Source organism: Astatotilapia calliptera, chromosome 16, assembly GCF_964374335.1.
Source record: "Astatotilapia calliptera chromosome 16, fAstCal68.1, whole genome shotgun sequence".
Lineage (NCBI taxonomy): Eukaryota > Metazoa > Chordata > Actinopteri > Cichliformes > Cichlidae > Astatotilapia > Astatotilapia calliptera.
The window spans coordinates 744,844-756,928 of NC_137437.1; the positions used below are offsets into that span (position 1 = coordinate 744,844).

At 41.8% G+C, this 12,085-nt stretch overlaps 1 protein-coding gene, 1 long non-coding RNA gene and 1 pseudogene across 4 annotated transcripts in view; 1 reads left to right on the top strand and 2 right to left on the bottom strand.

The window, feature by feature from the left end:
• Positions 1-12,085, top strand: part of LOC145421025 (uncharacterized) — a 353,506-nt gene that overhangs the window by 330,689 nt on the left and 10,732 nt on the right. The window lies entirely within an intron of this gene.
• On the bottom strand, positions 2,452-4,575 carry LOC113008028 (trace amine-associated receptor 13c-like; annotated as a pseudogene).
• The window catches only part of parp4 (poly (ADP-ribose) polymerase family, member 4), a 38,230-nt gene continuing 36,125 nt past the window's right edge, over positions 9,981-12,085 (bottom strand). For all 3 annotated transcript variants that reach the window (XM_026143982.2, XM_080290734.1, XM_080290733.1), the window contains 2 exons: positions 11,016-11,148; positions 9,981-10,786 (listed from right to left, as the gene is read on the bottom strand). In XM_026143982.2, coding sequence (XP_025999767.1) covers positions 10,579-10,786; positions 11,016-11,148 — 341 coding nt within the window. In that variant the 3' untranslated portion in view covers positions 9,981-10,578. The remainder of the gene's footprint in view (positions 10,787-11,015; positions 11,149-12,085) is intronic.

The following is a 12,085-nucleotide window of genomic DNA, read 5'->3' on the forward strand; positions in this document are numbered from 1 at the left end:
ATTACAAACTTTAACCACGTGCTGAACTTTGGTCCGGCTTTTATACCTCCTGCTAGTATAATGACCTCTTCTTGGCTTAATGCAGTGGTTGCCAGACTTTTTACAGGAAAAATGTTGCCCCCCCACCCCCGGCGTGCACGCACACGCACAAACACATCCTCCAACCACACGCCCATATTTTGCTCGTTTGCGGTTTATTTCTCACCTCAAACATTTAGTAAACAATTAAGCAAATACAAGTAATCTGCAAAAAATTACAGGTAGTAATAAAATAAACTACTAACTCTTTTACGCTGCGTCCGCACCTACACGGGTATTTTTGAACGCGCAGCTGTTTCGTCCACGTAAACGGCGTTTCGAATCACCGAAAACAGAGATTTTTTAAAACTCCTTTTTTACGTTTACGTGTGGACGAGGAATACAGAGTTCATCACGCAGCGTCACAGGTATGTGCCTTTTTTCACGTCAGCTGTGCGCCACGTTATTGTTTACATGAGATGAATTGCAGAATGGTAGATAGAGACAAAATACTGTTAATCTGACTGTCTGCAGTTTCTACCTCAGAATTAGGGAGACATTCAAAAGGGCTGTTGGGGGGGATAAATATATTTTACAGGGTTTATTTATCGGATAAAATACGTTAAATGTCACCGTTATTATTGGCCAGCCCGGAAACAGCGGGGGTGTCCAAGTTCAGAGGCCGCTTCCACCTGAGGACCGGCCTTCGTGGTCTAAAGAAAGTCGGGTAGTACGTCACGAGCTCCCTCGGTGGAGTGAAACTGCCGTCTGCTCCTTGCTATCTCAAATATAACCGGGCGCTGGCGTAAACTCTCGACCATCTCACACTTTCTTTAATCAGTTTTCTGTTTAACGTTTACTCAGCTGTGTGAAAACCCCAGCGGACCCCTCCCAATGGGTTAATAAAATTAAATTTAATCTAATCTAATAACTTGGGAGAAATTCGGGATTCTCCCGGAAAAATCGGGAGGGTTGGCATGTATGGTTGTGGCAACATTAACCTCGTCAAACACCTCAGAGTAAATCATATCACAGAATATAACGAGCGTATGTTGAGACGAACTGAAGAGGAGGACAGGGACAGGTGCTGCTACGGCGAGACAGACGTCTCTCATGGAGTCCTTTAGTGCTGCAGGCAGGCAACGTGTTCAAATAGCAAATAGTCCAAATAACAACTTCAGTTTTTTATTTCTATATGATGAACTCTGCATCATTAAGTGATAAGAACAAGTAATCTGATGTCCTGTAATCATTATGATGGTATAGTTTGAGATACAATAAATAAAATAAGTTTTTGTACAAAGTATCGGATCAGTATCGTCGATACCACCCTGGATATTACTTGGTATCGGATCGGAAAGGAAATCAGTGGTATCACACATCACTAGTGTTCGCACGATCTGCCTGCGCATCCCAACGACTGACCCCCTCCGTCCCTCCCGGGAGGTTGCCATAGTACGACGTGTTCTGACGTCTCTCTCTCTCCCTGTCATTTGGGTTAAAAACACATATTAACAAATTGCTCAGTGATGAACAAGTGCTCAGATCCTTTACCTAAGCAGTGCGCTTTGTCATAACTCATTGACATTCTGTTGTGCAATTGTTATTTACTTGTATTTTATAATTTGACTTTACATACTGCTGGGTGGTTTGTAAAGTTTACAATAACTAGTATTATCATTATGCTATATTTTCTAAGATATATAATAATCTCAAAAGTAATGCCTTGAAGCAGAAAATAGTAATACTTTATTAAAACTTAAAACTAAAGTACAGTGTTTGAATGTGTGTATTGTTTCTACTGTTTGTTAACTCACCATATTCATAAACATCTTTATAATAAATTTCATATTCTATTACCACATTATTTGTGATCAATGGGTTTGCTGGGTTAGGTGTGTGTGTGTGTGTGTGGGGGGGGGTCTTCAGGCTTTGGCCTCCACCCCTGCCACCAATATATTTTTAAGCAAGTATTTCTAACTTTATTTGAATATTCAGTTTCCTACCATCTGCTCTTAAAGGGTAATCACCAGGTAACCCGCCCTCCCCCCTCGCACACACATGCACACAAACAAAACACACAGTAGAATTCACAGCCTCGTTATAGTGAGTAAATATTTATGCCATTTACACCACCAACTTAGACAGCTAAGGATGAAGAACCTTTTGTTCTTTAAAGAACCATTTGTAATAGCTAAGGAACCATCTACAAAATAAAAAGGTTCTTTGACGAGAGTGGAGTGAATGAAGATGAGACACAAGTCTTCATAGTGACTCTGGAGTATGCATGTGCATTTTTCATGAAGAAGTTAAAGGATCTTGATCAATTCTTGATTAATATTGTTTATTACAGCTGGTAATAATCAATATTGATACATTATTACAAATAATTGATGCAATTTTTCATTAACAGCTGAAGAAGATGTCAGATATCAACTTATTTTTTCACATTTTGACCTTTACAGTGTATTTGACTAACTGAGGAGTGATAGGATTTTAATTCTACAGTATGTTGGCATCACAAGAGTCAGGCTGCAAAATCTGCAATGTAACTATCAGTTTAACAGTCTTCCTAAACCAGGGATAGAAAAACGCATAGATAAGTGGATTTAGACAGGAATTACAATAAAGTAACTAGACCCCAAAAACTGAAAATTCCACACTGGTTGATGTGTCCTGCCCTGCGAGAGAGGGATAAAAGTAAGGACAGAAACACATCAGAAACACAGCCACAACAACACCAATAGTTGTAGCTGCTTTTCTCTCAGACTTCTTAATGGCAACGTGAACTGAACCCTTTGAAGTAACAAAGGCAACATGAGATCTCATAGCCTGAGCCTGAGACACAGCCACCAGAAATACTCTCATGTACAGAAATATGATCACAGCAGTGGGGCCGATGAAGGTAGCTACGACATCAAAAGCACCAGTTATGAAATTAATTACAACTATGCATTCCCCGTCACAAGAATTATACCTGTCTGGCTGCTTCAGAAAGTTGTTTAGTATTGTGCCGTTATACAGCAGTGAACAGGCCCAACACAGACAGACACTGATTTGGACTTTTCTCTCAGTAACTGTGGTGGGGTAGGACAAGGGGTCACAAATAGCTACATACCGGTCAAATGAAATAAGCACCATGTTTCCTACTGAGGCAGATGTGAGAACAAAAGAGGCATAGTAAAACAGTCCACACATGAAGGTGCCCAAAAACCAGCAGCCCCCTAAAAGGAGGATTCGAGGCGGCATCAGCAGGAGGCCAACAAGGAGGTCTGAGACAGCGAGAGAGAGGAGGAAGAGGTTGGTTTGGTTGTGAAGCTGCCTGAGAAGAAAAAAACAGAAAGAAAGATGTAAAGTAAGTAAAGTAAAGTAAAAGTAAAATTTATTTATATAGCACATTTCACAGATAAAAATCACAAAGTGCTTTACAGTAAGATCAGACATACAAGTTAAAATTAATTAAAAGCCCGTTTGTATAAAAATGTCTTCAGCTGCTTTTTAAAGGAGTCAGTAGAGTCTAGACAGCGTAAAGACAACGGCAGAGAGTTCCACAGCCTAGGTGCCAGTGCCTGAAAAGCCCGATCCCCACGTGTTTTAAATCTAGTACGTGGGACCACCAGTAGCCTCTGACCTGAAGACCTAAGTGCTCGGGATGAAGCATGAGGTTTCAACAGGTCAGAGATATACTGGGGAGCTTCACCATGCAGAGCTCTAAAAGTTACAACTAAAATTTTAAAATGAACCCTAAAATTTACAGGCAACCAATGAAGAGAAGCCAAAACTGGAGTAATGTGTGACCTCTTGTTTGTACCAGTTAAAAGTCTTGCCGCTGCATTCTGTACAGACTGAAGGCGATCCAGAGCTGATTTGTTAAGACACGTAAAAAGACCTTTACAATAATCCAAACGAGAAGAGATAAAAGCATGAATAATCATCTCAAGTTCTGCCTTTGACACCAGTAGCCTGAGTTTAGAAATGTTTCTTAGATGATAAAAACAGTTCCGGACAAGTTGTTTAGAGTGTTTCTCAAGAGACATCGAACTGTCAAATATAACACCTAAGTTTCTGTAACATAATATTAATAAACCTGCAGCAGGTGGAAGGCTACAGTAATGCACCAGTTCTGAAAGTAAAACAACATACAATAAACAATCCAGTGCAACAAAGTAGGGCAAACCTCTCGTTTCCACATCATTCTGAGAGGAGGAGGTCAGAATATAAAATCATTTCAGTTAAATAGTACAAACATTTATCACATCAGCTGTTCCTTTCTAAAAGAGAGCTATTACAGTTTAGTAAAGGCCAAATGTGAAGAGTACTCTGTAGCTAATCCAAGTATGCTGAAGTCAAACACAATATATCACAGTAAAGTTTACTTTAACACCTGAAGTGGTAGATAGAGATGATGACCAGGACGTTGAGAGTCACTGTGAGCAGAGAGATGCAGCAAAGCAGAATGTAGAGAAAAATGGTCTGATTGTGATGTTGCAGCGGCTTCCTACAGGAGGTGTTGAGGAGCTGTGGAAAGCAGAATTGTTGTCCATACACGTTCTCCATGAGCAGAAAGGGAAAAGAAAATGAAAGCTGCTGAACACTGGCACCTTTCTGACTAAAGCTATCCGTGTAATGTGACTTACCTTACTCCTCCTACTCCTTTTCTCCATCCACCACAGAAAATCTCTTGTGTGATATTCTCTAACGCTTTCACTGGAAATGCACGTCCTGAGATTTACTTATGTTTCACAGCTTGACAAAAATAAAAACACACCCATTCCACCGATACATCATTTCATTTCCTGCTGTTTCTCCTGGATTTCAGGCGCACGAGTCTAAGAAGGGATGCCTATGCCTCCTGTCCAGCCACCTATGCTTCTTTTTCTGGGCTCCAAAGACATAATGTCACCAGCATGTCATGATGACATGTTTATCACAACATGACATGTTTATCACAAGACCCTGCAGGGTCTTGTGATAAACATTCCCCAAACACCTCATCCAGGTGTCCAAGAAGCATCATATCCAGATGTCTGACCCATTTCACCGGCTTCCTTTTGATGTGAAGGAGTAACAGTTCTCTTCTCAATCAGAATCAAAATCAGAAAACTTTATTAATCCCGAAGTAAATAATGTTGTTACAGTTGCTCCAAGAGAAAAAGAACAGTAACAGACTGAACTAATTAAATAATACAATATATTACAAAGTTACAAAATAAAAGAAATAGGTCTAATATAGCTCAATTACAAATATAAATACCAAAAGTACTGCACAAAGTTCTTCTTTTTTAGTGTCTTTTCACTAGAAAACTAAAATGTCTTTGATATCAGCAGTAGCTCCCACTCGATCCTTGCAAAACCGCACAAGGACACCCAGAAAGCTGTTGTTGATATGCCTTGCATAAACTATTGTCTCATCCCAGGTCAATTCTTCAGCATTCGACTGAGTGAAGCAAGAGGGTGGCTGGCTTGCTGTCTGTTGTTGGGGAGTCGTGGTCTTGGAGAATGAAAAGGTGGTGGCGCTACCCAACTATTTGTTTCATCCTGGTAGAAATGCTTTTCAGCTATATGGAGTAAAAACCTTTTTCATCTGTTTGTGTCTCCCACTTTATCAAACAACCTATTATATGTTTCAGACTTGGAAGAGTTTGTCACTGAGCAACCTTGAGAGCTGAAGCTTTCCTTTACTGGGATGCTGTTTTGACATGGTAAGAAATACAGTGGGGCAAAAAAGTATTTAGTCAGCCACCGATTGTGCAAGTTCCCCCACTTAAAATGATGACAGAGGTCAGTAATTCGCACCAGAGGTACACTTCAACTGTGAGAGACAGAATGTGAAAAAAAAATCCATGAATTCACATGGTAGGATTTGTAAAGAATTTATTCGTAAATCAGGGTGGAAAATAAGTATTTGGTCACCTCAAACAAGGAAAATCTCTGGCTCTCACAGACCTGTAACGTCTTCTGTAAGAAGCTTTTCTGTCCCCCACTCGTTACCTGTATGAATGGCACCTGTTTGAACTCATCATCTGTATAAAAGACACCTGTCCACAACCTCAAACAGTCAGACTCCAAACTCCGCCATGGCCAAGACCAAAGAGCTTTCGAAGGACACCAGGAAAAGAATTGTAGACCTGCACCAGACTGGGAAGAGTGAATCTACAATAGGCAAGCAGCTTGGTGTGAAAAAATCAACTGTGGGAGCAATCATCAGAAAATGGAAGACATACAAGACCACTGATAATCTCCCTCGATCTGGGGCTCCACGCAAGATCTCATCCCGTGGGGTCAAAATGATCATGAGAACGGTGAGCAAAGATCCCAGAACCACACGGGGGGACCTGGTGAATGACCTGCAGAGAGCTGGGACCAAAGTAACAAAGGTCACCATCAGTAACACACTACAACGGCAGGGAATCAAATCCCGCAGTGCCAGACGTGTTCCGCTGCTGAAGCCAGTGCATGTCCAGGCCCGTCTGAAGTTTGCCAGAGAGCACATGGATGATACAGCAGAGGACTGGGAGAATGTCATGTGGTCAGATGAAACCAAAGTAGAACTTTTTGGTATAAACTCAACTCGTCGTGTTTGGAGGAAGAAGAATACTGAGTTGCATCCCAAGAACACCATACCTACTGTGAAGCATGGGGGTGGAAACATCATGCTATGGGGCTGTTTTTCTGCCAAGGGGACAGGACGACTGATCCGTGTTAAGGACAGAATGAATGGGGCCATGTATCGTGAGATTTTGAGCCAAAACCTCCTTCCATCAGTGAGAACTTTGAAGATGAAACGAGGCTGGGTCTTCCAACATGACAATGATCCAAAACACACCGCCCGGGCAACAAAGGAGTGGCTCCGTAAGAAGCATTTGAAAGTCCTGGAGTGGCCTAGCCAGTCTCCAGACCTCAACCCCATAGAAAATCTGTGGCGGGAGTTGAAAGTCCGTGTTGCTCGGCGACAGCCCCAAAACATCACTGCTCTCGAGAAGATCTGCATGGAGGAATGGGCCAAAATACCAGCTACTGTGTGTGCAAACCTGGTAAAGACCTATAGTAAACGTTTGACCTCTGTTATTGCCAACAAAGGTTATGTTACAAAGTATTGAGTTGTATTTTTGTTATTGACCAAATACTTATTTTCCACCCTGATTTACCAATAAATTCTTTACAAATCCTACCATGTGGATTCATGGATTTTTTTTTCACATTCTGTCTCTCACAGTTGAAGTGTACCTCTGGTGCAAATTACTGACCTCTGTCATCATTTTAGGTGGGGGAACTTGCACAATCGGTGGCTGACTAAATACTTTTTTGCCCCACTGTAGCTCGATTTGCTGTTTCTTTTGAAAACAAAAATACTGGACAACTGGACCCTCTGTGTTGGATTTGTGGGCTCCCATCTGGAACACTTGCCTTGGGGGTGTCAAGGCTCGGTAGCCAGCAGTGAGAAATGAAACCAAAAGCAGAGCTTAGTGATTAGAATATTTTATTTACAGAAACAAAGTACAACACAATGACCAAGAACTAAGGCTATGAAACCGGATTCGAGCAAATGAACTATGAATGTGCAAGTGTGGGGATTATATCATTTTATATCAGGTTGATTCTTTTACATCTTTTTATTTAGCTTTGAGCAGTGTCATTTATTCCATTTATTAAACATAGTTTCAATCAGGTTATTACGCACATTGCATTTGTGCTCATGATAGAGTTGAGCATACAGTCTAAGGAAGGCTCAGCGCCATGTCTGAACTGATATGTTGATGCAATGACCTGCATGCTGTGAATGAAGGCCTAACACGCTTACATACACGTATGAAGTATCATTTCTAGGGTAAAGGTGAAAGACTTTGTCTCTGCTTAGCAACTAGTGATCCGGGGTCCACAGGAAACATCTGGGGGGGCCAGACAACCAAATAAGGAGGAAATGCTGTTGAACACGGAAACTCGTTGAACTGTCGTTAATTATAACCTGTACATGTGATGTTTTTTCTGATGCAAGAAGGGGCGTTAACCCTGACATAATAAAACCACGCTGAAAGTATGTTTTGACGGAAGATCTGCATTGACAATATAGAGCTGTATCTTTCCACACACGTGTTTAATAAAATCATTGTTTTGACGCACTTGGACCAGTGGTCGTTTGTCTCACACCTCAATCACGGATCGGGACACAAGCTAGAGTATTAAACACATCTAACATGGACTATGAAACTCCAGACCAGGCAGACATGAGCTTAAACTGGCCAGCAGGAAAACTGTGGTTCAAGAATCAGCGGTCTAGGGCACTGAAACACAGGGAAAGGAGAGTCAGGGTGGTTGTGGGAAGTGGTGAGCAAAGTTCAGCTGAAAACGTCTAAGCCTTAGTTGCCTCAGAAAATGGATATGACTCTGGCCCTTCCTGTAAAGTGCAGTGGTGTTTTTAACCAGTCCAGTTTACTATCAGTGTGTACTCCGAGGTATTTATAGCCCTCCACAATGTCCACATCGACCCGCTGGATTGAAACAGGGGTCACAGTTTTCCTGGTCTTCCTGAAGTCCACTATCAATTCTTTGGTCTTTGCCACGTTGAGCTGCAGCTGATTCTGATCGCACCACCTGACAAAGGAGTCGACCACAGCCCGGTACTGTGACTCATCACTCTCAGTGATGCATCCAACCACCGCAGAGTCATCACAAAACCTCTGAAGGTGGCAGGACTCTGTGCAGTGTAGATGGTGAAGAGGAAGGGGTGCCCTTGTGTTGTTGGTCACCTTATCAGACACACAATAAAGAAGACGCACATACTGTGACTTTCCTGTCACATACTCAACAATCCAGGACAAGACAAGCATCCACATTCATTGCTGTTAGCTTATCACCCAGGAGAGTTGGCACAGTGCTCGCCTTCTGGTCCAGTCTTCATGAGCCTGGACATGAGTGAAAGTGACAGGTGGGGGGAGGGGTGTCAGGACTCACAGGAGGCTGTGGCCATGTCCACACTAATACGTTTTCATTTGAAAACACATCTTTTTGTCTCCGTTTTGGCCTTCACTCCACACTGAGACGGGGTTTTCGGTCAAGGAAAACGGAGCTTTTTGAAAAAGCAGAAACAATTGAAAACGCTGTTTTCACGTGGCCGCAGACTTTTGGAAAGATGACGCATTTTAGTTATATGATGCAGTCATGTGACCAATTAAACTGAGACAGCGGAGCAGCAGTTGTTCTGTTAGCTCTCAGGTTTGACAGCCCTGTTAAAGATTAATATCAGTCTGCACATGCTCCAGAGAGCTTTTCTTCAAATGCTTTAATTCTCACTCGCTTTTGCAATTTGTGCTTTTGTGTTCCTCGCAGCAACAACTCCACCTCATTGTTAGTCCATTTAAAAAACTCGGTGCTTTTCCTCCACATTTGGCCAATTTTCAAAGAGCCGGAAAGAAAATAAACGGCAGACAGAAATGAGGCGGGTCGAATCTTCTTACTTTACATGCATGCGCAGGACTGGAATGTAAGCATTTTAGGTCGTTTCAGTGTGGATGCACAACTCTTTGAAAATGATAGTGTGGACGCGGAGTGTTTCAGATTTAGCCTGAGGTGCAAAGTGGAGAGAGAGTGGCATGGACTGAAGGATGACTACAGGTAAATCAGGAGGGAGGTGAGCATTTCAATCTGTTGAAAAACACATTCAACTCATTGCCTCTGTTCTCAGCACAGATGGGACGGCCTGACCATAGTGATGGTTTTCATGCCAGTCAACACCTCTCTCACCTAAATGACTGAGCTCCTTACTATGACCATCTTGGTGTCAGCCGGATGTGATAGCTTGGTGAACCTAAGAAAACCACTTCATCTTCAAAAAGCAGTGATAAGATCCCGAGACCCTCAAACCTGGTACCCTTTGCATGTATTCAATTTCTTCAGCCTCCCTCAGCAACTTAACACGGCAGCAGCTGTAAAAGGCAGCAAGGTAAAGCACCGGCACAAACAGGTCACAGTAGCAATTTATTAACAACAACCCTTGTTACATGTAAATAAGTATCAAGTCACTGACTGTGTTACAATGTGCATCAAACACAAAGGACACAAACCTGGCTGATGCCCGTAACCAGGGGAGACTCCTACATTCTGCTACCCAATCACTGGAGAGTCAACATCGGTCCTCCAGCATCAGAGGTATTTACCCTCCACCATTATCCCACTGCACAAACAACAACTGCTGCCACCAACAGCTATGAAGTGTTTTAAAAAACCGATACTGTGCTATGCAATAAAAAAAATAACAACTTGTGTCTCAAATTAAGTACATTTTACCACCTGACCTGGATCAAACACCAGTTTGCTTTTCGGGCAAACTTCACAGATGACAAAACAACTGCTCTATGTGCAGTAAATGCTCCGTGTAAATGACCTGTATTTGTAACATTTGAGAAATTAGATTACAGCAGATTTGAGATTATCCATACATGTATAAACACACAGAGTACACAATTCTTAAAAGGAAAAGGAATACATGCATATTCATCTACAAGCATATCTAAAGCTACTGCAATCCCCTCTGAAAGGCTACGCGGTGTCCACAGCATCTTCTCACTGGACCAGTACTCGGGCCGTTGTCCTCTGTAGATCAAGACCACAGAGAGGCGAGAAGGGAGGGAGGCTTTCATAACCCAGTAGCTGACGGGTGGCGGACTCCCAGCTCAAACCAAACTCTAGCCGACAATAGACACAGGGGTACTGTCGGTCAGCCCAGCAAACCCAGTCCACCGCCTTCTTCACCTGCTCCCATCGTTCAGGCCTGAATGAAAAAGACAGTCACAGTAGTGAACAACCTTGTTAAAACCATCGTGGTGCAAATATTTCCAGACCTGCATTTCTAAAGTCATGCAAGGCATAGTGAAATAAGCTTCATTAATACATCAAATCACATTTTGTACAAAATGTTTTTCAAGCTTAATTTCAGCTGATTTGTAACAACTGCAGAGAAATTTTACTCTAAGCTGTTGTGCATCCTGTGTTGGACAGACCTGGACTGAGAAGCTTCTTCCAGACAGAACAGGGTGCGGAGCAGTTTGCCTTCTTCCAGTTTGTCCACTTTCATCAGCTGCAGAACCAGAAGAGTCGCCACCAGCCTCAGGATATCTTTGTGGGCTGTCACGCCTTCAAACACACATGCAAAAAAGATCCCAAAGTAAATCACAAAATGGTCCTTTTATAACCGAAGTGTTCCAGACGCAACGTCCAGACGAACAGAATCAACATAATGAATCAATCTCAAACAACAGCTGCCCATTTAAACATCGCGCTGGGGAATAATCTACAGGTTTAACATGTGCCTGATTTTTTTAAAGAAATAATGAAAAATAAGGTTAATTAACATCTGAGCTCCTAGAAAACAGCATATAACGGGTTATGGATGAAATCCAATAGAATGACGCTTCTGCCATGTATTCCAGCCCTAACCTGATCCCAAACCATAACCAGCACTTCAATGATGTTGGATCGTGTTTTCCAAAGCGAGTAAAACAAACGTGTAGATACATTCCAAATGGTTTCCTCATTTTTCCGATCTCGTAATATAGGGACGTGTTGAGTGATCGGAAGCGTAATATATCGATGATTTGTCACTTAGCGCAGAATGTTGCGCTTTGTGAGTGAGAACGTGTTGGTATAAAATGGTTATTGCAAAATTTTTCTTACAGACATCGAGGTAAAGTGTTAAGTGTGAGCTCATAATAATTATAAAACTAAGTAAATTTATGTTTTTAGTAAACTTACAATAACTTGAAAAACAAGAAGCACTCAGAGCACAAATCTGTGCACCCATCAGTCTCTGGGCTTTATTTAAAGGACCAGCATCGGCTTTTGTTGGGAACCACTTTGTTTTCTGCTCTTTGTAAACTTTAAGAAGTGCCATGAAAACAAATGCAAAGAATTAGGTTTTATTTATGTGGATATGTGTCATTTCTTTTTACTGTTTAGTACTACTTAGGTCAGACCTCAAATGTAACCTGATGCTGTAAATCTTTATATGGCACTTTATGTACTTTAACAAAACACACATGTAAGAACTGCAGTTTCTAAGTTATTCGAGGCT